Genomic DNA, 26068 nt, shown 5'->3' with positions numbered 1-26068 from the left:
AACCTGGGCTTGGGCACATACTAGCTATGCGACCGTGGGCAGGTCACTTTAACATCCCTAAATCTAAATTTTTCTTCATATGTAAAATTGACATTATCACTGACATCCCAAGGCTGTTGGTATGAGGATTAAATGAGATAACATATGAAAACGTGTAGTAAAAAGCCTAGCCCAAAATAGATGCTCACTAAGTTAGTTCTCTCCACCTCGAGAAGTACACACTGGTTAGTATCCTCTGAACTTGGAAATGTCTATACATTTTGAATTCTTGGCCCTGAAGCCTGAAAGTACTTATACAGTGGAAATTTCAGTTGCCAGTTTAGAGTCAAGTTTTTAACACTGTGATTCATCCAGTTTCTAATTGCTCTCATTACCCAACCCAGCGATACCAGGTACTCCACAAAGATCACCACACCCTCCACAAGGTTCAGAGATGAGGTTTCAATGCCAGGCACCAGCCTCACCAGCCGATCATTTTAAACTTCCCCATGGAGAATTTGTTTCAGCACAGGATTCTAGATCCAAATACTGCCACTCTTCCTCCAAGCAAGTGTTTTATTTTTCCAAGATACTCTCCTCCTTTCATTATAACAAGTAGATGAATTAACCTTGGAAGCTCTCTGAATACTCTGTAGTAGGAAGCAGCCAGTTACACCCACCCCCTAGCACGGTAAAAACACCTTCCAGACTGATAGCCTCTCCTTTTTTCTTAGATACCTGAAAACCCAGGACCCACCAGAAACCAAAAGGTGAGATGAAACTGATTTAAAAAGGGGAGGGGGGGGGAGTGGAACTAGGATAACGTAGTTAATTTAGACAATGCATCGAAGCAGATAAAAGTAGGTTAGCATTTCCTTCACGTTCTAGAGCTGCAGTATGACAACAGATAGCTTTATAATCAAGGATTCTAAGGCACAATTTATTACCATGCCTACCATGTTCCCAGCAGTGTAGTAAGTACACGGACAGGGCCAGAAACATAAATAAATCTGACACTTTTCTGGTCCTCAAGTCTGCGGGGAGAGGAGGGTAGCAAAGGAAGGGAAGATAGGTATGCACAGAATGCCCAGGACGGTCGCAATAGCTAATATTTACTGAGCGCCTACACTCTGGGCCAGGAACTAGTCTAGGCAATTAATGCAAATAAAGTTACTTGATCCTCAAAGAAAACTCTAAGAACCTTCCTACTGTAGGTGAGGAAACGCGGACTCAAAGAAGCAATCTTCCCAGGGTCCCCCAACGAAAAGGGGTGGTGCCGGGATCGGAATTTTGGTATAAAAGGTTCCACGGAGCCAGCGGGAGGAGCGAGTCTGCACTACTGACTTAAGATGAGGCACTCGGGCGGGGGAATCTTAAAAGAACTCGGGGGAAGGTCTTTTTCTCGAGTTCGGGAGGGCCCCCCGAACTGAAAGATTGACGGCGGCCCTAGAACGGAGCCGAACATTCCAGGGTCGCTCACCGCCTGGTGCAGTACCTATTCTAGACGCTAAAGAAAGGAATGGTCCGTCGTGACGTTCGACTAGGGGAGGATGATTTCATTTACTACAATTTTACAGATTGTGATAAATGCCCATAATAGGGGTGCAAATAGGGTTACGGAAGCACAGGAGAAGGAGCCGCTAATTCTAGCCCTGGGAAGAGGTCTGGAGCTGGAGAACCTAGAGAGAAGCCAAGGGTGGAGACCCCACGGGTTCGGCCGGCCTCACCGAGAACCGGGATCCCCCGCCCCCTCCGGAGGCCGGGCCAGGAGACCCGGCCCGCCCCTCAGCCTCTGGGCCCCGCGGCCTAAGCCCCCGCCTCACCGCCCCCGCGGGTTCAAGAACGTCTGGGGAGAGGCCGGGCCACTGGAGGCCAACAGGGCCAGAAGCTCGCCCTGCTGTCCCTTACCTGGGATCGGGGCAGTCCGGACCGGCTCGGAGCGGAGAATTCGCGGACTCTGGTCAGTCGACGCGAACAGGCTCCGGCGGGCGCGGGCGGAGGACCGGGGCCCAGAGGGAGCGGCTGACAGATCCCGGAAATGGCCACGGCGCCTGCGCGGCGCGTCCGCCAGGCAGTCTGCGCACGCGCGCAGCTTGGGCGCGCGCGGCCCGAGTCCAGAGCTCGTGAGACGGGGGAGGGTCTGGCGATGAGCGGGGCTCCTGCGGCCCTTTGCCAGTGGCGTCACACAGAGGCTCCAAGGTGGTGGCGAAGCAGCATGGCTGTCTTATTTCTTTTTTCAGAAAGTTTCCTCGGACTCGCGGACCGAACCGTGGAGCGTTGGCGCTTTCACAAGTGGTTTTGTCAGGAGATGAATTAGTGAGAACTGAGGCCTTTTCGAGCCACATGGACCCGACGAACGACTAGTCTTTTCCCTTCAGAGGGAAGTTTCCCTCTTCAGATCCAGTTTCGTACTGTGGAAACCTCTGAGGCCCTCCCTGAGGAAACTTCTCGACCTTTCCTCGGTCGGAATCACGTATTCCCTGCTCCCAAAGTGGCGCCACGACACAGAGGAGTTGGGATTCGTCAACTCCAAGCCCCCAACACGTGGAAAAAGTGTTAAAAGCAAAATATGTAAGAAGTGGCCTTGGCCTCCAGATTTACAGGCTAGTGAACTACAGACTTATCAAATTAAGAAAACGTGGAGGCAGCGCTTGCTGTACAGATTTGGCTTCTACAAAATGCCCTGAACCCTGCTTCCAGCTAGACTTGGCGCCCTTGAACCGGTAGAAATTCTGGAGCAGCACTCCTGGCTTCGCAGCCACTGCTAGTCACCAGCAGAGTGCCTCTGGTGGTTTACGAGTTTGACCCCAGTGTTTGCCTAGAAGGTGATGTTCACACAAGTGAGCTCGTCCCGTTCCTGATGTCAGAACCACACTCTGTTTTCTAGGATTAGTTATTCCAGTTGTTCAAGGAGCATTGCATTGGGAGCAATTGGTTTCATTTTGCCCCAAGGCTACAAAGTGGGTTCTGGGGAGATGAAGGACAGATTGAGAGAACAGAAGGGTCATTTTAAATTAATTACTTCCCTCTCAGTGACACTATCTTGGCATAGGAAGGAAGGCATACGTAGAAGCAAGGGTTCCTCGTGCATCTGCAAGTTGACGTGAGCCAATCCAGAAGTATGTAGAATTGGTATCCGGAGTCAAAATATTAACTGTTTTATTTAGATCTTTACAAAGAACCGTTCCTTCTTCGAAGGAGTTTATAATCTGGATAGATGAGAATAATGCAAATCAGTAAACCTCGATGAAGGTGTTGATACAAGTCGATGCCAGGGATGGCCTCCTGATGCCAGGTCCAGAGCATTTCCCATTATCCCGTCATGCCCTGGTTATAAGAGCAATTGGAGTTCCAAGGAGGGTGAGTTATTTTCAGTGTTTGTTTTTTACTTGCATAAGGACACTGATCTTGTATTCCAAGTGAGGATTCTCTCTTAAAAAATTAGCACCAGGGAAGGTGGTACTTAGAAATGGGAAATGGGAGGAAATGAAGGCTTGGATACTGTCACAGAATGATTTTGTTTGTGTTATTGATTCAGTTGAAATTAGAACAGGATTGAACTGAAATTTGGTCAGACTTCAAGTCATCAAGAAGTTAATGAGTACTCACCAAGTGCCAAGTATTGTGTTAGGCATTTCAGTAAATTAGAGAAGAGTCGGTAAGATCTTTCCGTCCTCAAGGAGCTTAGAAGCTAGGATAAGACCAGTTTACACATAATTTTAAATACACAGAACTACCCAGTGCCTCAAACCAGTAAGGTCCTACTTAATACTTGTTGAATGAAACTATGAATGAATGAAAAATACAGTGAGGGACTTCAAAGAACACAATATTACCACCAGTTGTGAGTGGGAGGAGAGGCTTGTGTAGACACATCAGAAAAGTACCCAATCGTAGGTCAAAAAGATTACTTGTTTGCAAAGGTCTAAAGATTTCTTTCTGCTCAGGAGGGATTTGATTTAGTATCTGGAATGTGGTTTGGAGGGTAAGAAGATTGGTTTTTGCTTTAACTCCAGCTGAACAACAGTGAACACCGCCAATCTGCCTCTATTTTGTTGTTGTTTTAATTTTTATTTTTTTAAAGTAATCTCTACACCTAACATGGAGCTCGAACTCACACCCCACGATCACAAGTGTCATGCTCTTCCAACTGAGCCAGCCAGGCATCCCTCTGCCTTCATTTTGTATCTTACATGGGTTAATGCCTACCATCTACTCACCATAAAGGCTGTTGGAAATATATATCGAACCAATGCCTGTAAAAGTTATAAGTAAACGAAAGGACAAAAGCATAAATGCATGTACTGTGTTAATGCTTAATAATGCTTATGCTTTAGATATTGCCCTAATTGCCCCGCTCCTTTAGACATGTCCTAAATGGTTCCAAGGAGGGAAAGTTTCCTGTAGAAAGGATCTTGTACAATTCAGTACAGAGGACTGAAAAATGCATGCAAGTTTTGGCACTCTAGGCTGCTTCCCCGGTTCATTCCCATAGTGTAGGGATGGGACCAGTTAGTTTGTGGGGTGTCTAGAAGCATAAGATAGTCTCAGAAGGTATCTAAATACCAAAGTTTAACAAATACACTTATAAGACAAACACACAAGCAAACTTATGAATACCAGATATGGTTTTCCTAATTTCACTAGCCTGTAAATCTGGAGGCCAAGGCCACTTCTTTTTTTTTTTTTTTTTTAATTTTTTTTTTCAACGTTTATTTATTTTTGGGACAGAGAGAGACAGAGCATGAACGGGGGAGGGGCAGAGAGAGAGGGAGACACAGAATCGGAAACAGGCTCCATGCTCCAAGCCATCAGCCCAGAGCCCGACACGGGGCTCGAACTCACGGACCGCGAGATCGTGACCTGGCTGAAGTCGGACGCTTAACCGACTGCGCCACCCAGGCGCCCCCCAAGGCCACTTCTTAACGCATTTTGCTTCTAATGCTTTTTCCACGTTGCTATGCAAACTTAGATTATTTTAATAGAAAGATAGTATGATAGAGTACCTAAGAGAATTCATTGACTTTGGAAATAAATAGGACTGGGTTCAAACTCTGCAGCTTATCATCCATATGACTTTGGGCAAGTCAACTTCTCTCAGTTTATCTGTCAAATGAGGATAGTTTCCACCACTTAGGGTTGTCCTTAGGATTAAAATAAAGAACGCATACAAAATGCCTGTCAGTTCAGGGTGCCTGAGTGGCTCAGTTGGTTAAGCGTCTGATGCTTGGTTTCTGTTCTGGTCATGATTTCACAGTTTTGTGAGTTTGAGCCCTGCATACAGCTCTCTGCTGTCAGCGTAGAGCCTGCTTCAGATCCTCCGGCCCCCCCCCCCCCCACCTCCCCTGCTCACACTCTCTCTCAAAAATAAATAAACATTTTAACAATGCTTATCAGTTCTTGGCTTATTAAAAGCACTCAATAAATTATGGCAGTTATTGTTTGAACATATTGTACCAAGTTGATTCTCACAAGGTATTATTTCCCAATTGTTTTCTTCCAGTCTGTGGCTTCTCTTCATTTATTATCTTAATTAATATCTTTCAAAGAACAGAAGTTCTTAGTTTTGAGGAAGTCCATTTATCTGGTGTCATGTCTAAGAAATCTGTGCCTAATCGAAGGTTATATAGATTTTCTCCTATGTTTTTAATAGAAGTTTTACACATTGATTTTAGAGTGTTAAACTAAACATGCGTTGTTGGGATAAGTCCTACTTAGTTCTTTCTAAAAAAAAATTTTTTTTAATTTGTTTTTGACAGAGAGACAGAGCATGAGTAGGGGAGGGGCAGAGAGAGAGGGAGACACAATCTGAAGCAGGCTCCAGGCTCTGAGCTGTCAGCACAGAGCCCGACATGGGGCTCAAACCCACCAGCTGCGAGATCATGACCTGAGCTGAAGCTGGACACTCAACCGACTGAGCCACCCAGACATCCCAGTCCTACTTACTCTTGGTGTATTATTATTTTTATATGTTATTGCATTCAGTTGCTAAAATTTTCTTAACAATTTAGCAATTTAAAGAGCGTCTGGCTTGCTCAGTTGGTAGTGCTTGTGACTCTTGCTCTTGGGATCTTGAGTTTGAGCCCCATGTTGGGGGTGGAGATTACATAAAAAAATAAAAATAAAAAAATTAAATCTTTAGAGGCTATAAGCAACTTGCTCAAAGCCATACTATTAAAAGTAACAGCAAAGTATGGGGAGCCTGGACGGCTCAGTTGGTTGAACATCCAACTCTTGATTTCAGCTCAGGTCATGATCCCAAAGTTGTGGGTTCAAGCCCCACTTGGGGCTCCGTTACTGAGTGTGAGCCTGCTTGGGATTCTCTCTCTCACTAAAATGAAATAAAAATTTTAAAAAGTAATAACAAAGTCAAAACAATTGCTTAAAATATTTAGCAATTAAGATCTTGGCTTATGAAGGATATTGTTTTGCAGTTTACTTTTCTTGTAATCTTTTTTTCTGGTTATTAGAGTAATTCTGGTTTCATAAAATGGGCTTAGAAGTACTCTTTGTCTTAAATTTTTGGAAAGAGTTTGTGTACAATTGGCATTTCTTAATTTCTAAACTTGGGAGTTTTATATTTTTGTTATTGATTTCTGTCTTAATTGCATAATTTCTAGCTTAATTACTCATTTGTTGTTGCTTGCTTATTCTTTTGATTACTAAGAAAGGTGGGTTAATATCTCTCAAGTGATCGTGGGGTTGTCTATTTCTACTGTCTGTTATTTTTTCTTTGTATACTTTGAAGCTATATCATAGGTGCCTCCATGTTATAGAATTGTTATGTGTTATGAATTGGACATTTTATCATTTTGAAATATTCCTTTTTTTTTTTCAAGTAAGCTCTACACCTAATGTGGGGCTTGAACTCACAACCCTGAGATGAAGAGTCCCATGGACTACCAAGTGAGCCAGCCAAGTGACCTGAAATATTCCTTTCTAATAATGCTTTTGCTCTCAACATTTACTTTGCTGATATTAATATAGCCATATTAATATAGCCAGTTTTTTGAGGGGGTTAGGGTTTGCCTAGCATATCTTTTTTGTCCTCTTTTTACTTATAAGTATTCTCTTACCTTATATTTTTAGATGTGTTGCTCATAAACAACATATAGTTGCAATTTATTATTATAGTATATTTATCTTTGAAATATCTATCCATTTACACTTAAAGTAATTGCTGATATATTTGAGTTTAACTCAGCCATCTTGTTATATGCTTTTTGTCTTGCCTATTCTGGTTTTTTTCCTCTTTCTTGCCTTCTCTTGGATTGTTTTTTATTACTCCATTTTCTTTTTTTAAATTTTTTAATGTTTTATTTATTCTTGAGAGACAGAGACAGAGTGCGAGCAGGGGAGAGGCAGAGAGAGAGGGAGACAGAATCTGAAGTAGGCTCCGGGCTGTCAACACAGAGCCCGATGTGACCTGAGCCAAAATCAAGAGTCGGATGCTGGACGCTTAACCAACTGAGCCACCCAGGCGCCCCTTTCTGGGATCACCTTAATCTAATTTTAGGATTTGAGAATTTTCTGGGTCATCCAGATGACTCAAAGATGGACTTCAGTCTCTGGGAGAGATGTTCATCTTCTTTTTTATTTTTTATTTTTATTTTTAATTTTTTTTTCAACGTTTATTTATTTTTGGGACAGAGAGAGACAGAGCATGAACGGGGGAGGGGCAGAGAGAGAGGGAGACACAGAATCGGAAACAGGCTCCAGGCTCCGAGCCATCAGCCCAGAGCCTGACGCGGGGCTCAAACTCACGGACCGCGAGATCGTGACCTGGCTGAAGTCGGACGCTTAACCGACTGCGCCACCCAGGCGCCCCAAGATGTTCATCTTCTAATTCATCCTTACTCCTATTGTCCCATCCCAAAGCACAGATGTGATGGCTAATTTTGCCAACTTGACTGAGCCACAGGATGCCCAGATATTTGGTCAAATATTGTTGTGGGTGTTTCTGTGAGGATCTTTTTGGATGACATTGACCTTTAGACTGGTAGACTGACTAAAGCAGATTGTCCTCCATAATATGGGTGGGCATCATCCAATAATAGCATCTGTTTACTACTCAATAGAACAAAAGGCTGACCTCTCCCAAGTAAGAGAGAATTCCTGCCCCCTGACAGCCTTTGAACTGGAACATTGGCTCTTTCTGGTTGTACAGCAGCTTTTGGCCTTCAAACTTGAACAAGAATATCCACTCTGCAGATTTTTTGCTTGCTAGTCTCCGTAATCATATAAGCCAATTCCTTTTATAAAGTCTTTTTATGTCTGTCTACCTGTATAACCATGTATCTATTTCTATATCTACATGTCTTTTCTCCCCCTTTCTTCCTGTCTTTTTTCATTTATTTTATTTTATTATTATTATTATTTTTTAGATTTATTTATTTTTTGAGAGACAGAGAGAGACAGAGCACAAGTGGGGGTGGTGGTGCAGAGAGAGAAAGAGACACAGAATCCGAAGCAGGCTCCAGGCTCCGACCTGTCAGCACAAGAGTCTGACACGGGGCTCGAACCCAAAAACTGTGAGATCATGACCTGAGCTGAAGTCGGATGCTTAACTGACTGAGCCACCCAGGCGCCCCATGTCTTTCTTTCATTTTTAAGCTTATTTATTTATTTTGAGAGAGAGAGAGAGGCAGAGAGAGAGAGAGAGGAGAGACAGAGGATCCCAAGCAGGCTCCGTGCTGCCAGTGCAGAGCCCCACGTGGGGCTCCACCTCATGAATCGCAAGATCATAACCTGAGCCAAAATCAAGTCAGATGCTTAACCAACTGAGCCTCCCAGGTACCCCTGTATTTCTGTCTTTGTTTCTGTCTTTCTCCTATTGGTTTTGTGTCTCTGGAGAACCCTCTCCAATATAATAGATGTTTACCAGGACCTTTGTCCTTGGAGGGTCCTGGACTCCATCTTTTGTCTCTGTAGTATGATAGACTATTAAAAGTACTGCTTGGTGGGCGCCTGGGTGGCGCAGTCGGTTAAGCGTCCGGCTTCAGCCAGGTCACGATCTCGCGGTCCGTGAGTTCGAGCCCCGCGTCGGGCTCTGGGCTGATGGCTCAGAGCCTGGAGCCTGTTTCCGATTCTGTGTCTCCCTCTCTCTCTGCCCCTCCCCCGTTCATGCTCTGTCTCTCTCTGTCCCAAAAATAAATAAAAACGTTGAAAAAAAAAAAAAAAGTACTGCTTGGGCTCTTAGCCAACTGGTTTGGAATCAACAAATAGTCCTTGAGGTAAAGCAGTCCTAAAATACTAGGCTCACTCTCTGATGTTCTCTCTTCTTTTGGATATTGACTTGTATTGACTACGTGATTAGCTCTCTCTTATCTCTGAGCAGATGTTTTGTATATTCTTCCACCTTTCTAGTGCTCATTAGCGGGAGAGTTGTCTGTCACCCTAGTCCTCCATTACCAGAATCATTTGGTAAGTAATTATTTTTAAAAATTGCTCTATTTTTAGGGTGCCTGAGTGGCTCAGTTGGTTGAACATCTGACTTCAGCTCAGGTCATGATCTCGCAGTTCGTGAGTTCGAGCCCTACATAGGGCTCGCTGCTGTCAGCCTGTCAGCTCAGCCTGTCAGCTGCTGTCAGCTCAGAACCCACTTTGGATCTTCTGTCCCCCTCTCTTTCTGCCCCTTCCCCATTTATGTTTTCTCTCTCTCTCTCAAAACCTAAATAAAACATTAAAAATTTTAAAAAATTGCTCTATTTTGTTTTGCTAACTTCTATTGCATTTATATCTTTGTTTTATTATTAAAAATTTTTTAATGTTTATTTTTGAGAGATAGAGACAGAGCACAAGTGGGGGAGGGGCAGAAAGAGAGGGAGACAGGGGATCTGAAGCAGGCTCTGCACTGACAGCACACCCCCTGACACAGGGCTTGAACCCATGAACCGTGAAATCATGACCTGAGCCAAAGTCGGCTGCTTAACCGACTGAGCCACCCAGGCGCCCCTAATTATGTATCTTTAACACATTATCACATTGTTATTTGCTTTGCAATACATGTTTGTTGCAGGTTAAAGGGAATATTTAATTGTCATCTGATATAGTGCATATCATTGCATACTACTGGCAAATGTAATCACTATGGAGTGTTTATTAAGTGTTAAATAATTAGGTAGTGATACATATAAACATATAAAATGTTTATATTATGTGGAAATGTTTGGAGAATTGTTTTATGGGTGTTTAAGAGGGTTTTAGTGATATTTAGAGAAACCGGTTGGAGTTTTTGGGCAGACAATGCATGCATTCTTTTCTCACTTGAAATCTAATATAGTCTCCTTTGATCTTAGAATCATTTTCAGAAATGGATTAACTTGGGATGACTGTAGTTCAGTTGTGGTATATAGCATACCTTTGCTTTTCTGTGCTCATATCCCAGATATATTTGTGGGTGTCTTATTTTGTCAAACTCCCAAATGAAGATGTTGGTGAAAAGTTGAGTAATTCCACACCTGGAGGGAAACTAACCAACACAAAGAGTGTCTCTCCAGGAACAAATTTAAAGTGGTGGAGAATTGCAAATCTGATAAATATTTTTGTAAGAGGACTGAATGAAATAGCTGGTTTGCTTATGAGTATAACTGTTCTTGTTTGGTTCCTACCTCTGGGCCTGAACTTCAACTACTGATGAATTCAAGTTTCTGCCTCCCTCTGCACACACTTCCTAAGTGATCTCTGTAGGCTCGCAGCTTCAACTACCATACAGAGGTAGCTGACTTCTGACAGTTCTGACAACCAATGAGTTTCTCCATCTGATGTCCTTCAGCTCCCATTCCAATTCAAAATATATAAAACCTGTTATTTCTCGTCCCCTCCCCACCTCAGATTCTATTCTCCTCTCTACCTCTCGCTTCAAGGTGTCATGATCTACCACAGATTGATTACTGGTTCTCAGGCAGTTAGTTACCAAGTCATGTCACATCAATCACATCTGTATTTCTTACCCCCTCCCCCCAAAAGCTTTCAAACCTACAGAAAGATTGCAAGAATAGTATAATTAATATCAATATACCTGTTTACTTAGATTCACCAAATGTTAGCATTTTGTTACATTTGCTTTCTCTCTCATATGATAACAGTGGTTATTATTTGTTGAATCATTTGTAAGTCACAGGCATCATGACTCTTCAGGACCCCTAAACACATCAGCATTTATCTTGAAGAACAAGGTCTTGTCTTACGTAACTATAATACAACAATCACATTCAGGATATTTAATATAAATTTAATATTATTATTTAGTATCAAAATAATTGGCACGTTAATTATAAAACTTGAATTATATAATACATAATTTTAAGTTTGTTATAACTTTGTATTCAAATTTCACCAATAATGTCCTTTCTAGCAACTTTTTTAAGATTTTTTTTTAATTAAGTAATCTCTGTACCCAACATGGGGCTCGAACATGCAACCCCGAGATCAAGAGTCACATGCTCCACTCACTGAACCAGCCAGGCACGCCTGAATTTCTTTTTCTTCATGCCAGAGCAAATCCAAGATCATTTATTGTATTTAATTGTCATATTTCTGTAGTCTAATAAGAAATAGCTCCTTAGCCTTTTTTTTTTTTTTTTTTGGCCTTTCACAACACTGACCAGTCTTGAAAAGTCCACACCAATTATTTTATCAAATGTTCTTCAATTGGGGTGGACACCACCTTAATCAAGTAATCAAACTTAACATCACAAACAGTGACACAAACTGACATCATGTATTTTCTGGTGTGATGCAGTGGGTGGGACACAACTTTGCTTGTTAGTAGTCCTTGCCCACAGTGCATAATCTGAATTGAATTATGACAAACCTCTCTTGCTCTCCAAATAAAGTCCATACTCCGTAACAAGTTGTCAAGGTCTCCCATGCTCTGTCACCTTCATCTCTCACCATGTCCTTTGTGCAGCAGACACTGTGGCTCTCTACACATCACCTTTACTCTCTTGGCATCTCTACTTTTGTTCAGGTAGTTCTCAGAGAAGCCAGGCCCTTCCCTAGTCCGGGGAACGAGCCACAATTGGTCCATGCCTCACGTGGCAGCCCCATTGCCGCTTGCTGCTAATTGGCTTAGGGATGGGCGTGTGACCCATTTCTGCCAATGGACTCAAGAAATTTCCTAGGGACCTTCTGGGAACAGATAAGGTCCCTGATAAAAAGGATGATGAGGAAGTCTTTCTTTTTTTCCTGTCTTAAACATGGTTGTGGGAAGATAAGATGGTTAGAGCTGTGGCAACTGTCTTAATAGACCTGAGAGTAAAGTAGTGTGGAAAGGTGGAGACCTAATTCCAAAACCGTCTGGGACTGCAGTGGTTGGTGTGTAAGATCATTAAATGTCTCTATTGCTTGTGCCACTGTTGCTCATGTGCTGCTATCTGCCACCAAGTGCACGCTTAGCTGGTCCTCCCCACACCCACCTTCCGTTCCCACATGCTCTACCTCCCCTTTATGTTTAATTCCTGCTCATCCTTAGACTTCAGCAAAGACATGATTTCTTCTAGAATGCCTTCCTTTATCTTCCAAGACTGGGCTGAGCATGTGTCCTGTACCTAACCCCACAGTAGCCTTTCTAATTGCTAAACTCTCATAATACACTTTTCCCCTTGGTCTAAATGTCTGGTTACTATTTTGCTGCCTATACTTAAACTTTTTTTTTCAATGTATGTAGAGAAAAGTTTTATGGAATCAGTGCTTCAAAGCTGCAGGGTACAGTTTTCAGTAGTCTAAGCCAGGGTTCAGGAAGTAGAGGGAAGAATTGTCCCTTATAATAGCCAGCAGGTTTCCTTCCAGTCTTGCAATTTTACTGTAACTCAGGGTTGGCCTTTTCACAATAGATCTCCAGGCCCAGTTCCTGGTAGCTTATGAGTGGAAGGGTCAAGGGGCCTTTGTGATGATTTTGTGATTTCTGGAAGCACCCAAAGATGTGTTCCTTGGGAAGACCCAGACATGCTGGTTTCCCTACAGGGACTCAGGATTGGTTCACAAGTGAGAGGAGGGGGAAGATAATTGGCATTTTTAAATGTACCTGGGATTTGTTTTAATGGGATATAAGACATACAGATATGGAAATGATCGTCATGAGGGAAGTTTCTATACTCACAGACCCATCCATAGAAGCAGGAGCATTGGCATGTCATGCCCCTTGGGGCCATGTGGGGAAGCACCAGGGTAGGCCAGGAGGGAATGCATGCACACGAGTCTTTATTGTGGTTTCATGGGCAGGAATGGGTGAGGCGAGGTGAGCAGGTTTAGGATTGGCTAGTTTGAATAATTTCATTAGGTTCTGGAACATAGGAGCTGTTCCTAGTTGTTTGGTATCTGGCCCTGGGATGATTAGGACAGAGGAATATTGCCTCCTAGAACATGAGAGCTAGATGGAGGAGGCAGTTTGGAGTATGGGCTCTGGATTGGTTAGTCTATATGAAAGTCGTTTCCTATCTGTAAGAATTATCTAGCCCTGGGAGAGGCAGTGTCTCCTTGGTCAGAGAGGCAACAGATGGCAGAGTATCAAAAATACAGAAAATAAGGGACTCCTGGGTGGCTCAGTCGGTTGAGCGGCCAACACTTGATTTCAGCTCAGGTCATGATCCCAGGGTCGTGGACTGAGCCTCACATCAGTCCGCACTGAGCATGGAGTTAATATAATCAGCGATACAAAATTTAACAGCCTTGAAAGCTAGCCCAAAACATTTAGCAAAACCATTTGAATAGTTGTTGCTCCATTTACTCTGCAGTACCTGGTGCCAGTGCCCTGATTTTGGTCATCGTGGATACTAATTCAATGTTATTATTTTGCAAAGCCATAGATTATATCCTTTTAGGCTTTTGCGCCATTCTGAAATTACACGTCCTTGGGCAAAAACAGCATGTGTGTCTAAGTGAAGTCCATTCTCTCATAAATACTGGGTCTAAAAGCTTCCCTCACCCCACTCAACAAAGGATGTTTAGCTCTGTCATTAACTGAATGGTCTTGGGCAAGTCACTGAGCCCGTCTACATCTATTTCCTCTGCCTCCCCTCCCCTTCCTCCAGCAAAGTGAGGAGCTGCTCTGGAATTCTCCAAATGTGGGGAGACCATGAGTAGACCATCCACCAGGAAACAATGATAAGTTCTTAAAATTCCATGGAATTCCCCTTGCATTTGTCCAGAAAGAGGCTTGTTGCTATAAGCTGCTGGACTGGTAGGCCAGGCCTAGCCTCCCTTGGGAGATTGAGTGTTAAGTCCTAAAGAATGCTAGAAGAAACGTGGCAAGTGCCTAAGTGTTATGCATAATAGGCTCTGTGCCAGGTTATCTTGTTTAAACTTCACATTCCTAAGAGGCAGATACTGTTATTATTCCTCATTTAGTAGTTGAGAAAACAGGAGGTGAGATAGGTTAAGTTGCCCATGGTCTCACTGCATGAGAAAGAAAGAAAGTGGAACTCATATTTATCTGACTTCAAAGTATAAGAATTAGACTTACTTTATGTAATTACAGAGGTGAAGAGTAGATCAAAATGAAGGCAGAATACAGGGAGACATTTTGGTTCAATATTATTTTGAACCATGAATGTCAGTCAAAACTGCAACGGGCTGCCTTTTTATCCTCACTGGAAGGGTTCAGGTACAAGTTGGGTTACCATTTTTTCAGGGATGTTATAGAGGGGAATCTCCAATTGGCTAAGAGTTGGACTAGACACCCTCTGAATATCCCTTTGAACCCTAATATTCCGATATGTGTAATTCTAAGATTTTATGATTTGTTGTCCCCCAGAAAATTCACACAATGCCATTGGAGACCCCACCGCCAGAGGGCAGTGTCTCCATGTTTGATCCACTTGCACAGAAGGAACTAAGTGGTTCGCTCTGGAGCTGTCTAGAGAAAGCCAGCACTGAAATGGGCCAATGTGAAGAGAGAGAGGGAGTCACCCACGGAATGTTAACATCCCTTCCTTTACCAGCTGAATAATGATTTCCGTAGGCCAGGGGACTGGAGAGAGGTCAGAGTGGTGAAAGTCAAGGGAAGACACCATTTCCAGAGAGTTGGAGAGGGGTGCCTTCTGAGGGCTGTGCACTGGCAGGGAGCCCTCCTGGTGCGGTCTCTTCCAATCCTGCATTCCAAAGACTAGGAAAGTGAGGGGAGGAACAGGGTCGAGGATGTTAAAAGGTGACAGTGGAAACCCTCTCACACTTGAGAACGTTGAAGGACCCAGGTATATTCAGCCTGGAGAAGAGAAATCTTGGAGGGACTGTGGGAACTGTCTTCCTCTGAGGTTGTTATGCAGGGTCTTAGGTATCAAAACCAGTGTTAAAAACAAAACAAAAAAAAGATACCACTAGGGGGCAGGTCTCGGCTTGATTTAAGGAAGAACTTGCCCATGTCTGAACATCCTGGGAGATGCCTAGGTAGAGCATGTGGGGGCCTTGTGGCAAGTCACTGGATGGATGGATCCCTGGCAAGTCCCTGGATGGATCTTAACATCCCTTCAGGGATTCTGTAGCTTTCTCGGCTTTACGAGACCTAGTTAGTCTTCATATGTCAGAACACCTTTTCACCAAGACTGCATAGTTTTCATGGTTTCCAATAGAAGTAAGCCTGTGAGTTAGGATATAGGGATAAAACAGAACTCTGACATACTGAAAAATTGCCTTTGGGTTTGGAAGCCTTAGAAAAATAAAATTTCTTCACTTACAAACAATCCCTAGTCTATTTTTCATGTTTCTTTTATTTAAACTGCATTGGGACAGGGCATTACAATTGTCCACATGAGGAATTATTTCAAGAAACAGCCAGGTCACACAGTTACATATTCCGTCTTTGACATGAACATGTAGGATCTCAACTAAAACAGACCCACTGTTACTGTTATCCAAGTGCTTGCACATCTTGATACAGTCTCAGAGAAGCCACACTAATTTTAGTTCCTCTGATGCCTGGGTGTTTACATCCCCAAACCCTTTCCCCCCACAGCTATCTTTATTCTGTAGCACCTCTTCCTGGCTTATACTTTCCTTTGCATAGTAAACATTCTCAGGATACCCAGTTTCCTGTTTTCATGTATTTTCCCTCTCAGTGGTCTGCTGTTGAGATCCGTATCACCCTGCAAGAAAAAAGAGAGAGAGGCTGAGAAAATCCTTGTGGACCAGAGCCAGGAGTTCTGACATCTCTGCCTCCTTCTTAATAGAAAGACAGTGTCCCCAGGATGCTTCCTTCCTCATAATGGACACCATCATTGGGTCATAGCTGGTTCATTCTGCCTGAGGTTGTGAAGGTTTAGACATCTTTGGGCTTGGGGTGCCCAACGGGGCCTGGACTCTATACAGGCCATCGAGAAGGCTGGAGTGCCATCCCCTGGGACAGAGTGCCCACCACGAGCCTGCCTGTGGTGTCTCATGAGGGGCCAGCAGGCTTGTTTTGCCATTGTGATATGTCTTCCCAAGAAGGAAAAGCTACTGCTCATCACATCCCACACGTGGATTTCCAAAATTAGCAAGATTTCCTTATGGAAATTATGGAACACTCGTACCCAACGGGGCCCTTCCCAGCCTCACACATGGCAGTGCTTCTAGCTTCATCTCTCACCCCATTTCTCTCCCCTCTTCCTGAGCTCCTCTTCTCTAGCTATGCTGTTCCCTTGTATGAATCCAGCTTCGGCACTTTTGGCATATGAATTCCATCTGGAATTCTCTTCTTTCCTTCTCTATCTGGTGAGCAATCAATTTTACTTATTCTTTTTAATTTCCATTAAACATTTTGTTCTTTCTCATTTATTTTAATTAATACCAGAAGCTAATACTTTTATTTTATTTTATTTTATTATTATTTTTTTTATTTTTTTTCAACGTTTATTTATTTTTTGGGACAGAGAGAGACAGAGCATGAACGGGGGAGGGGCAGAGAGAGAGGGAGACACAGAATCGGAAACAGGCTCCAGGCTCTGAGCCATTAGCCCAGAGCCTGACGCGGGGCTCGAACTCCGGGACCGCGAGATCGTGACCTGGCTGAAGTCGGACGCTTAACCGACTGCGCCACCCAGGCGCCCCCAGAAGCTAATACTTTTATAAAATACATTGATCATGCACTTGGATGTCATAGCAGTATCAATTGTTATAAAAATTTCTAAAAGCTTCCTCTCAGTTTCTGTACTTTTGTTGTCTTGGGCAGGTGACAAACAGGGACCACTCGTGGAGTGGCACCGCCTTAGGCTTTTCTACGGGTCACATCCTCCGTGAAGGTGCTCCACCCAGCCACCTCAGGTTAAACCAGTCACTCCTCCCCTGTGATCCTCCCCGGTGAGATGCAAACACAGCATCACAGAACATTTGCTCACAGCCCTGTGGTGATGTGTGCTTCTTCCTCTCCACCAGATTCCAAGCTCTGCCAGGGAGGGTGTCCTTTCTTATTGATTATTCATCTCTGTGTCTCAGAGTCCAGACCTAGGCCCTGTTCAGAGCCTGGTTAGTATTTGTGCCACTGAATATAAAGCCACTTTGGAAAACTAAACTCTTGTGGGGTCTTGGCTCAGTGTTGACTCATGTACTGGTTTGCTTATGGCATCTCAGGGCTACGGATGGCATATCTAGCCCTGTGACCAGCTAGGGGAGATGGGATAAAAGAGCCTCATCACCTCTGGGTGCTTGTTGGCAGGACTGTGGCCTCATGGTGTGGAGACAGAGCAGTTGGACCAGGACCAGCAAGCCCCAGCAATTAACAGTCCCCAGGCCAGGGCAGAGAATCTGTTTTACAAGATGGCTAATACCGGAGACTAAGACTTTGCAGGTGGAAGGACTCTAATACCTCCTGAGTCTGGGTGGTGAGTAGTAACCCCCACCAAGTGAGAGTTCAACAGAAGGGACCCCTTTTGGGTTTTTGCCCTGAAAGGAGATGGCTATACATTAATTGTAGGACTTGTCCAGAGGCAAGCCTCTGGTTTCCTTAACTTCCTGAGCTAACCATTATTTAAGAATTAGAGAATTAAGAAAAATATTTTTTCCTATCTTTTGTTCCCTCCCTAAGCACGTGGTAAGAAAAGGCTCAGCTTGAATTCAGAGGCCAATGGGGTTATCACTTTTGGCTAAAACCCAAACTGACCCAGTACTGAGAAAGAGCTGTGAGTGAGTGGGGAACCTTACCCTCACTGGGGGGCTGATTCACCCACATGTTTGAACACAAGGCCAGAAGAAAATTCCCATAATCCATGGGGGTTGAACCATCGGTACACAGAAACTTCAGTCCCCTTCCCTCCTGACCTAAACCAGGTCCTTGATCTTGAGTTGTCCTGGTTAATCCTAAACAGAGGGCAGCCTTATCAATCTCCAGAGTAATTAAAATAAAAGACAGTTTGCCTTTCCGTAGCATAGGGCTCGTATGACCATGAGCAGGTCACTGAACTTCTCTGAACTCATTTTCCTCACCTGACAGATGGAGATATCTATATATCTCCTTATCATAGGGTAAATAAGATAGTGAAAACTACTACCATGTGCCTGGTTCTGATAAAAGGAGGAGAAACATCTGTTCCCTAGCTCTGCGTTTCTGTAAGGGGAGATTTCTGCTACAGTGTTGGTTTTAGCACACGTAATCATACATGTGATTACTGTAGGGGTGATTAAACCACAGACACTGGGCCCACCTCTGTAGCTTCTGACTCAGTAAATCTGAAGTGAAGCATAAGAATTTGCATTTCTAACAACTTCTCAGGTGATGCTGATATTGCTACTGGTCAAAAGGACCACGTTTTGGGGGAACCACTGCTCTAGAATCATGTTCTTTGCCTCTCTCCTCATCTTTCCCTTGCTCCTCTCATGGAGGAGGAATGATTTATTCTGTGTTTGGAAGACGGGGTCAACATGTACCCCATCTGGCCTCTCCTTTTGGGTCTGCCTGTAGGGTTGATGAATCCTGGTCATCTGTCTCCTTGGAGTAAGGGTTGGTCTTTATGGAGCAGGGCTGTGGTTGATCAGTTCTGCAGGTACCTTTAATTCTGGGGTAAAACACAAGGATGCCCAGGTTGGACACCCATTAAATTCTCAATCTAGAATTGTAACATAGTAAAACTTGCATTTTGACTTTTATATATTTGCCTCCTATACTTTTTTTTTTTCCCTCGGTTGATTCTGAATTAAAGAACATAAGAAAGGACTACTTTACGTTGTCCCCCTGGGGGACAATAATAATTATTACTTCCTTAATATTAGAAACCTAAATTCAACCAGTATTGATGAAATCCTCAGGAATAATGATATTGTGGGGATGTGAAGGATGAACACATACTGCCCGTAGGCTTGCAAATGTCCCTGTGGTTCTCCACTGAAACAAGCATTGGCACCTGTCTGCCAGGCCTAGTGTCAAGTGGCATTAGACATTATCTCCAAGGAGCTTCCACCCAGACAGAGGAGTGTCATGACCGCTGGCACCTGTATCACAGGTGGAGCTCACACGCTCGAGGGCTTTGAGAATCCAGAGAGGGAGAGGGAAGTGTTGCAGCTGAAGGGACAGGGGAGGTTTGGAGTTGGCACTGCATGAGGCCAGGGCCTGGCAGACAGGAAAGCAGAGAAGTCGGAAGGAGCAAAGCGGGAGCAGGGAAGGTAAGCTTGGAGCATGGGCATCGAGAGTGGAGTCCATACCTACCGGCCGTGGGCTGGAACATGGAGAATCTCACTCCTCAGAAAGGGTTTTGGAGGAGCCTGTCTTGGACACCTGGATGATCTCCACGGAGGTGATGCCCTTGCCGGCCACGCGGTGTCTGGTGCGCAGCTTGTTCAGGGCGGTCTCTGCCATGCCAGCCCGCTCCTCAGCGTCGTCCAGCTCATGCACCGTCTTTCTGTAGCGAGCCAAGGTCTGGTTGGCCTGCTCCTCCTGTGGCAAAAGCACGGTGGAAAATAGGGCGTAAACCTGGGTTCTCCTGGTTAAATGTGCATCGTTATGGGTTGGTTCCACATGGACACGTGAGAGTCCAGTCTTTCAGGACTTTTAGCTGATTCTTTTTTGGCCTTGACATCCATATTTCTAAATAAACTGCTGTGTTGATGCTTCTATAATTTGTAGTTTTAGCCATTAGCTACTGGTGCCCCACTATGAAAGGTGTGGATTTAGCATTTTTCCCCAGCCCCCACTGCACAGCTCCCATCCCCTTATCTTCCCAGTAGAATCACAGTGCTATTTCGGTTAGAACCATATGAACTGTAAGCCTGATCTTTATCGAGCCATTTGGGAAAGGCGCTGGTTGTGTGGGTGGCTGATGGATTCAGCGTAGTAGCCCCAGAACTGGCAGCAAACAATGGCAGCGTCCAAGTTCTATGTCAAGGTGGGGGTGGGGGCGTGCTGGTGCCGGTAGGCAGACGTATGGTATAGGGTTGAGGCTTGAAGCCATCATTTGCTAACCATTTGACTTTGATTTTGACATTTGCTAACATGACATAAATATCCCACTCTGGGCTATGTCCTCACCTGTGAAACAGACTAAGAAGATCAGTGTTCCTGCCTTGTATTCGGAGGATTAAAGAAGGGAAGGGTCTTGTGTTTAACGGTCTGAGCAGGAGAGAGAAGTTATCCTGGCAGAGGCCACCAGGGGCAGTGGAAGCAGGACAAAGGCAGCAAAGACTTTCCCTGGTTTTAGATCACACCTTACAGGTGTTCTTGGGGGATATTTTCATTTTCTACGTGTTCTTATCTCCAGTGTGTGGTGTCCAGTCCACCTATGAAGTACCATGGGCACGAAGCTCACAGGGGCCATCTTTTGGCAGGGCTCGATTCCTTTCCTGTGGTTAATCCCAACCAGGTGCTGAGACCTGGACTGGGAAGGGAGGGCACGTTAGGGACACTTGTTAGGGCGAGCACCCACCGCCTCTTCAATCTGCCGCTTGTAGATCTTCAGCTTGTTCTGCAGCTTCTCCACCAGCTCCTGCATGCGCTGGTTGGTCTTGTGGTCCTCCTCCGTCTGGAAGACCAGCTCTTTGAGGCGGCGCTCATTCTTCCGCAGCGTCTTCACTGTTTCCACGTGCTGTTTCTGCTCACCGTCCAGCTCTGTCTCTAGTTCCTTGATCTGAGGGAGGAAGAGAGGGACATGGCTGTGAGAACACAGGGTCTTGAACTTGAGAGCTCAGTGGCCTTGAGTGGGGGCATCATGGTGACAATGTCCATCCACCTCTTCCCCACAGGAGAGCAGGCAAACCCTGGACAGGAGGGTCACACAGGTTCTGCCCCTCATGGGTCTGCTGTGGTAGTCAGATGGGTACCTTTCCCTGAGACTCACATTTCCTTCTCTGGGAAGTGGGGGAGGGAGGGGCCTGACAGGGTCGCCCCTCTAGCTCTGACACCCCATGGGTGAAGACCAAGGCTGGTTTTAAGGAAGTTGTAAGGGAGGAACAGTGTTGGAAACAGAGACTGGGAACAGACAGAGGAAGAATCCTGGGAGCTCCCCTGCTTGGGGGCACAGTCTGGGGGAAAGGTGACAGCAGAAGAAGGAAGAGGAGAGGAAACCTATGTACAAATAAATTACAGCTCTCCTCTCATTTTCCTTTCCCTTCCTAGCATCTGAATAATCCAGTTCCTCATTAAGCACTGGGTGCTTTGGGAAGCTTTGGGAAAAGGCCCCTGCCCAGCCATGTCTCCCTTCTCTCCCTCCTGGCCCACCTTGGGGTCGCCCTCACCCTGGCTTCCAGTTTCATGATCGTGCGCTTCCCTCCCTTCAGAGCCAGCTGCTCAGCCTCCTCCATCTTGGCCTGCAAGTCTTTGATGGTGATCTCGTAGTTCTTCTTGATTTTCTCCAGGTGCATGCAGTGGTCCTGCTCTTGCCGGAGCTCCTCCGCCATGCGGGCGGCCTGCCGGAGGGGAGCAGAGTGGGGACTGGAGCTGGGTTCCCATGCTATTGAGAGATGAGGGACCTTGGCCTCTGGAGACCAGAGGACCAAGTGGTTGACAAGGAGAACCTTGCTGATGTGCTGCTGGGTTTTGGTGGAGCGGGTGCCCCATGCTCCTGTGTCTCTCCCAGTGACAGGGAGGAGGCAGGCTCATGCACTCACCACCAGGGCCCCCAGTCCCACAGACTCCCACCAGCTTGGGGCTCTCCAGCCACTCTTTGCTGCCTCCTCCATCAGGGGCATAGCACAGAGGGTGGGCATAGCACAGATCTGGAGGAGGAAGACGAAAGTCTTGCATGTAGCTCCTGTGTGGCCTTCAGCAAGTCACTTTACCCTCTTGTTCTTGCATTCATTCCACAAGTATTCATGGAAGATCTGCATGCTGGGTATGGGTCTGTTCTCTCAAGACCCAGCACCAAATGAGACCTGCAATGGTCCTGAGCTGGCATTTCAAGCAAGTGCAACAAGCCTGGCGATAGCATCTGTATTCCTTCATCTTTAAAGTGGGTGCATGGTATCTGCCGATCAAGGTCGTGTGAGTCCCCAAAGAGAAGTGGAGCAAGACCACTGGCAGCACGTCCTGCTGAATCTGCCCCTGAGCACCTGGGCATGGCTCCCATCTTCCTTTCACTAATGCTTCTCCTCAGGCTGCTTTAATGCTCCTCTTTGCCAAAAGACCTGCCCAGGAAAGCCCACTTTCGATGGCTTCTTTGACCCATGTCCCCAGGCCTCAAGCTCTGATCTCTCACATGGTCGTGTATAGCTTGTAATTATTCCTTACTTGTATGTGTTTGGCTTTTCAGAAAGGCCTCCAGACTCCTTAGGACAAGGACCACAGCCCTACTGGCAGGGTGCTGGCGCTGCACAGTGACCTTTGAGGGGAGGAAGTGGCCTTCCCTGCTGAGGGTGGCCTGGTCCTCCACAGGCGGCCCAGGCCGGGCCCCCCTCCCACCAGCACCAGGCAGCGTGCACACTTACATCAGTCATGGCTTTCTTGGCCCTCTCGTCGGCAGAGCGGAACTCACTGATGAGCTCCTCGTGCTCGTTGGAGATGCGCTGGACATCCGACTCCAGCTTGCGCTTGACCACGAGGAGGCTTTGGTTCTGGAAGAGAAAATAAAGACATTGCCATGAGGCAGAAGTCTGCACAGCCCTTCCTGTGTCCAGGAAAGAGAAACAACTCTCTCACAGACATACTTGCCAAACCCCCCAATAGGAAATGGCCCTGGACCCCCTGCTTGAGGTAAGCGTCTCTCCCTGCATTTTTCTCTGTGTTTTAGAGCAGAACATGTATCACAAGGAGTCCAGGAATAACGTCATTTTGGCCTGGGATGGGTGGGAACTCTAGAACAATCCTGAACTCAGAGCTGGGAAAACCCAGGTTCAACCCTGGTACTTCTACCTATGTGGATAAATTCTTTACCTCTAGGCTTCGGTCTTATTTCTAAAATGGGGTTGTGATCCCTATATGTCCCATGCACATTTTTTCTTTTGGTGAATTCACATGAGATGCTAAGTAGGAATTAAGTTTGTGCTGGCAAAGTATTGCACTGTAAGCAGTATTGGTGTTACCGCTGGTAGATAAGGGTCCCCTTTTTTGACCACACATAAGCCACTCAACTCTCTGGGTCATGGTTTTTCATTTGTAAAATGAATGTCAGACTTTGTTTTTATTTACTGATTTTTTTTTTTTTAAGTAGGCTCCATGCCCAGCAGGGAGCCCAGTGCATGGCTTGAACTCACAACTCCGAGATCAAGACCTGACTGGAGATTAAGAGTCAGGCTTAATTTAACTGACTGAGCCACCCAGGTGCTCCTAGACTTTGGAATATTCTAGATCCCTTCTAGTTCTGAAGTTCTATCCTCAGTGACACTGAAGGTAATGGCAGTCCTTAAAATTGGCTAAATCATCAGAATCTCCTGAGGAGTTTAGATCCAAAAGTTTAAATTTCTGGAGTCCCGCCACAGACCAGATTCTGGATCACAGTCTCCAAGGGAGAGAGTCTAGGAGCCTGTCTTTGAAAGCTCTGCACAACAATGTGCATGTAGTTCACACACTGTGTGTGCACTAAAAATGGTTAAGAATGGTACATTTTATGTTACGGGGGTTTTTGCCATAACAAAAGAAGTCTCTGCAGGTGAGTTCTGAGGATTTCCCAAGTGGGGACACCATCTGCCTTTGAGTTTTGAGGGGAGCCCACAGGGTTTGGGCACCATCCTGGCCCTGCCCCCACACGCCAAGTGTGAGTCTGCATAGACGCCCCCCCCACTCCCAGGAAGCCGCCATCCTACCTGGATGTTGACCTCGTTGTGCCGCTCGGTGATCTCTACCACCTCCTGCTCCAGCAGCTTGCGGGAGCGCTCGCTGCCCTCCAGGCCCGCGCGCACCTCCTCCAGCTCCGTCTGCAGCAGGCTCAGGCGCCGCTCCTGCAGGTTGTACTGCTCCCGCAGCTCCTCGTGCTGTCGGGCATCCTCGTCCATCTGCATCTGCAGGTCCTGGGGGTGGCCAGAGGACCCGGCCTGAGCCCATCTCCCGGACCCTGGCATGGTCTGGGCTCAGCAGGGAGCTGGGGTCTGGCTGGGGAGTTCGAGGCCACAGAGGAGGAGAGTGGAAGGTATCGATCTGCGCTGGGGGAGTTCCTAGTCTGGTTGCGGCCTAGCTGGCCAGGGCCCAAGTGCCCCCAGAATTTGTCCAGTGAGAGGTAACCATAAGGTCAAGGCTTTTCTGAGGACAGAGCACCTTGAGTCTCCAGCAGGCCCTTCTCACCGAGGCCTTCCTCAGTGATCTTGACCATTACACCCCCACTGGCTAACCCACATCTCCCTTCTCCTATCTGGTTGTTTCTCTGTAGCACGTATCGCCGTTTTTAATACTACAGTTTTATTTATGTGTTGTTTATTGTCTATCTTCAGGGATGTCTGTTTATTATATACATTCTTGTACCCCTAGCACCTAATACAGTGCCTACGCTGGGCAGGTCTCTAATAAAATGTATGTTGAATGCATGGATCCAGCTACAGATGCTTTAAAGACCAATGATAGCAATAAAGGAAGACTTCAATTCTATTTGTGTTTTTTTCTTAAGATGAGTGGTGGGCATCTAAGTATTTACTATGTTCTTTATTTTTCTGTCCTGAATTCACTTATAATAAGTCAAATGACTTTAGGAACCAAGACAGGCCCAACTTTCTGTTTTCCTTCTTTCTTCCCTCTTTTTAGTGGTCCAGGGTATGGACTTAGGTGGTTGGGGCGTCTCATATAGATAGTCCCCAAGTGTCCTGCTCCCTAGACTTCCAGCCACCCCATGCTGCCACTTCCATGCTTTTCTCCTAGCTGCAGACATGCATGAAGTTAGCTTCCTGGACCTGCAAGCTTGGGGATGGCTTACTTTGTGATTAGGTCCCAGATTGCTACCTTGATTTGCTGTTGCAGCCTTTTCAGGGTCTTTACAAGTTCGCTGTTGTTCTTGTTGGCATGGTCCAGCTGGATTTCCATCTCATTCAGGTCCGTCTCCATCTTCTTCTTGAGCCGAAGTGCCTCTGCCCGGCCCTTGGCCTCTGCCTCCAGGCTGGCCTGCAAGGACTCGATTGCCCGCTGGTGGTTCTTCCTGCACGTGCAATCAGAGAAGACCCTGGCATACTGGGCCCGCTGGTCAGGCTGTGCTAAACCTCCCTAGTTAAGAGGTCTGTGAGCATCAACATGCATATGGCCACCATATTTGAAATTAGAGTGTATCTTCCCTTAAAGCATTTAAGTGGGCTTTGGGAAAGGACACAGAAGGTCAATGTTTACCTCATATCTTTTGTGATCTCAATTCATTCAACATGCAGAATAGCCCTGCAAGGAAACTGAGGCTCCAAGATGATGAAAAACATGCCAAAGGTTTAGCCCATGACAGAGACAGGATTCAAACCCAAATGCTAGCTGTTTTGTTTTTGTTTTTTTAATTAGAAAATGTGAGCTTTGGCTATACAAGCCAAAGCTTGTCTCTCTGTAAAACAGCAGTTATTGGTTGATTGTATTTAATATATTTAGTTATATTGTAATCAGTATAGTGAGCATTTTCATAAAACCCTCCATAGAAGGAGACTAGAGGAGGCAATTTACATGTTCAAAAAATATTTGTTTCATTGAGGGAAATAAATGGCTAGCATGAAAAGATCCTGTCACCTGCCCCTTGTCTGTGGTGTTCACCTCTGCTCTACCCCTGCACACCTTCTATTGTGTAGGCACATTGCTGGATTT

General features: G+C 45.5%; 3 protein-coding genes across 6 annotated transcripts in view; 1 reads left to right on the top strand and 2 right to left on the bottom strand.

Moving 5' to 3' along the window:
* ARPC1A (actin related protein 2/3 complex subunit 1A) overlaps positions 1 to 2022 on the bottom strand; it is a 28350-nt gene extending 26328 nt beyond the window's left edge. Inside the window, exon 1 of the mRNA XM_040455903.1 lies at positions 1888 to 2022. The gene's annotated coding sequence lies outside the window, so the exon portion shown is untranslated. The remainder of the gene's footprint in view (positions 1 to 1887) is intronic.
* The window catches only part of KPNA7 (karyopherin subunit alpha 7), a 122346-nt gene continuing 98282 nt past the window's right edge, over positions 2005 to 26068 (top strand). The window contains exons 1-3 of one of the 2 annotated variants that reach the window (XM_040455901.1): positions 2005 to 3339; positions 9346 to 9402; positions 22626 to 23065. In XM_040455901.1, coding sequence (XP_040311835.1) covers positions 23042 to 23065 — 24 coding nt within the window. In that variant the 5' untranslated portion in view covers positions 2005 to 3339; positions 9346 to 9402; positions 22626 to 23041. The remainder of the gene's footprint in view (positions 3340 to 9345; positions 9403 to 22625; positions 23066 to 26068) is intronic. The other variant, XM_040455902.1, reaches the window with a different exon arrangement.
* MYH16 (myosin heavy chain 16) overlaps positions 15873 to 26068 on the bottom strand; it is a 61927-nt gene continuing 51731 nt past the window's right edge. For 2 of the 3 annotated variants that reach the window (XM_040455899.1, XM_040455897.1), the window contains 7 exons: positions 25238 to 25430; positions 24115 to 24318; positions 22801 to 22926; positions 21613 to 21783; positions 20805 to 21005; positions 19592 to 19819; positions 15873 to 16061 (listed from right to left, as the gene is read on the bottom strand). In XM_040455899.1, the coding sequence (XP_040311833.1) occupies positions 19619 to 19819; positions 20805 to 21005; positions 21613 to 21783; positions 22801 to 22926; positions 24115 to 24318; positions 25238 to 25430 (1096 nt within the window). In that variant the 3' untranslated portion in view covers positions 15873 to 16061; positions 19592 to 19618. Of the gene's footprint in view, positions 16062 to 19587; positions 19820 to 20804; positions 21006 to 21612; positions 21784 to 22800; positions 22927 to 24114; positions 24319 to 25237; positions 25431 to 26068 lie in introns of all 3 variants that reach the window. The other variant, XM_040455898.1, reaches the window with a different exon arrangement.

The sequence above is a fragment of the Herpailurus yagouaroundi genome, unplaced genomic scaffold, assembly GCF_014898765.1.
Source record: "Herpailurus yagouaroundi ecotype Mexico unplaced genomic scaffold, PumYag 216, whole genome shotgun sequence".
Taxonomy (NCBI): domain Eukaryota; kingdom Metazoa; phylum Chordata; class Mammalia; order Carnivora; family Felidae; genus Herpailurus; species Herpailurus yagouaroundi.
This window is presented reverse-complemented; position numbering and strand designations above follow the sequence as displayed.